Source organism: Condylura cristata, unplaced genomic scaffold (genome assembly GCF_000260355.1).
Source record: "Condylura cristata isolate star-nosed mole 26May11 unplaced genomic scaffold, ConCri1.0 scaffold00003, whole genome shotgun sequence".
Lineage (NCBI taxonomy): Eukaryota > Metazoa > Chordata > Mammalia > Eulipotyphla > Talpidae > Condylura > Condylura cristata.
The window spans coordinates 33,516,012-33,517,161 of record NW_004567104.1 but is presented as its reverse complement, the minus strand read 5'-3'; the positions used below and the strand labels follow the sequence as shown (position 1 = coordinate 33,517,161).

Here is a 1,150-nt window from a genome sequence, read left to right as displayed (position 1 = left end):
GCCAGAGGTTCGGCAGAGGGGAGAGGATTCACCAGAGACAGAATGGGGAGCAGAAGAGGCAGATGTACGGAAATACACAGTGAGGGGGGGCGGCGGGCGAGACAGGAGAGGTCTGCTGCACCGGTGGCTGGTGAAAGCCTGATAGCATGGAGACGTTAACTCCTATACCATAAGGGAGGCCCAACTTTTCTTTAAATCTTCTTAAAGGGTAAATGTATTCAGAATCACCTTTAAAAAGAAGGATCACCTCACACAATTAAGACTGAGATCTGGCCGGTGTTTTCTATAAATTAATTCAAATCTTATTCATTTCAGTCACTCAGTCCTTCACAGTACGGTCATGTTTCACACAGCACTGTCAACCGTTTTCAATGCGGTCGCAGTAACATAACAGGACACCAGGTTATAACTTCAGACAGAAACAGGAGAAATACAACAAAGATTGCAGCAGAAATGTCCTTCTTCATCCTTTTACTGATTCACTTGGTTTGAACAGACTATATCATTAACAGATCTCTGAAATTCTAAAGTAGCAGTCACTTGGGTTAGACCAGTGGACTTCTAAGAAATCAAATACTCACCTTCCAGATGCTGAATCGCTTGAGCTGAATGAACTCCCATCTCACTCTTTTCTTGAAGGAGTTTTGAATTTTCATCTTTCAGCACATCACAGAGAGAGCGCAGTTCTTGCTCAGTATACTGCAGGTTGGAAATGTGAGTGATTTTTTCCTCCATGTCTGCTTGGTGTTTTTGCTCCAAAGCATTGTACCTGGACTGTATTGCAGCCTGGGCTTGACCTGCTTTCTCGAGCTCTTCCCGAAGATGGTAGATTTCTTCCTGCAGGCTGTGGGAAAATAACTTTCTTTCTGCTTCTGCAAGCTCCATTTTCTCAGACAGAAGTTGAGCATCATGCTTTTCTGTTTCCACAACTTTCTTTAGAGTCATGCACTCAGCTTCCATCTGGTGTATATACTGAGTCAGATGCTACAAGAGAAAATACAGTCTTACGAATCCTACAATCATTTTTCTATCGCAACAAGCATAGCAAAGTGCCTCTTCTAGGTGAAGCCTGGGCTAGATACGATTGCCCAAGTTCCTCTGATCTTACTTCTTGATATTTTGACAGCTTGTACTCACCGATACTTACTGG

General features: G+C 43.3%; 1 protein-coding gene across 1 annotated transcript in view; it reads right to left on the bottom strand.

Annotated features, from left to right (window-relative positions):
• Positions 1-626, bottom strand: part of GOLGB1 (golgin B1) — a 74,232-nt gene extending 73,606 nt beyond the window's left edge. The window contains exon 1 of the mRNA XM_012732857.1: positions 582-626. Coding sequence (XP_012588311.1) covers positions 582-621 — 40 coding nt within the window. The 5' untranslated portion in view covers positions 622-626. The remainder of the gene's footprint in view (positions 1-581) is intronic.
• Positions 627-1,150: the final 524 nt, after the last annotated feature.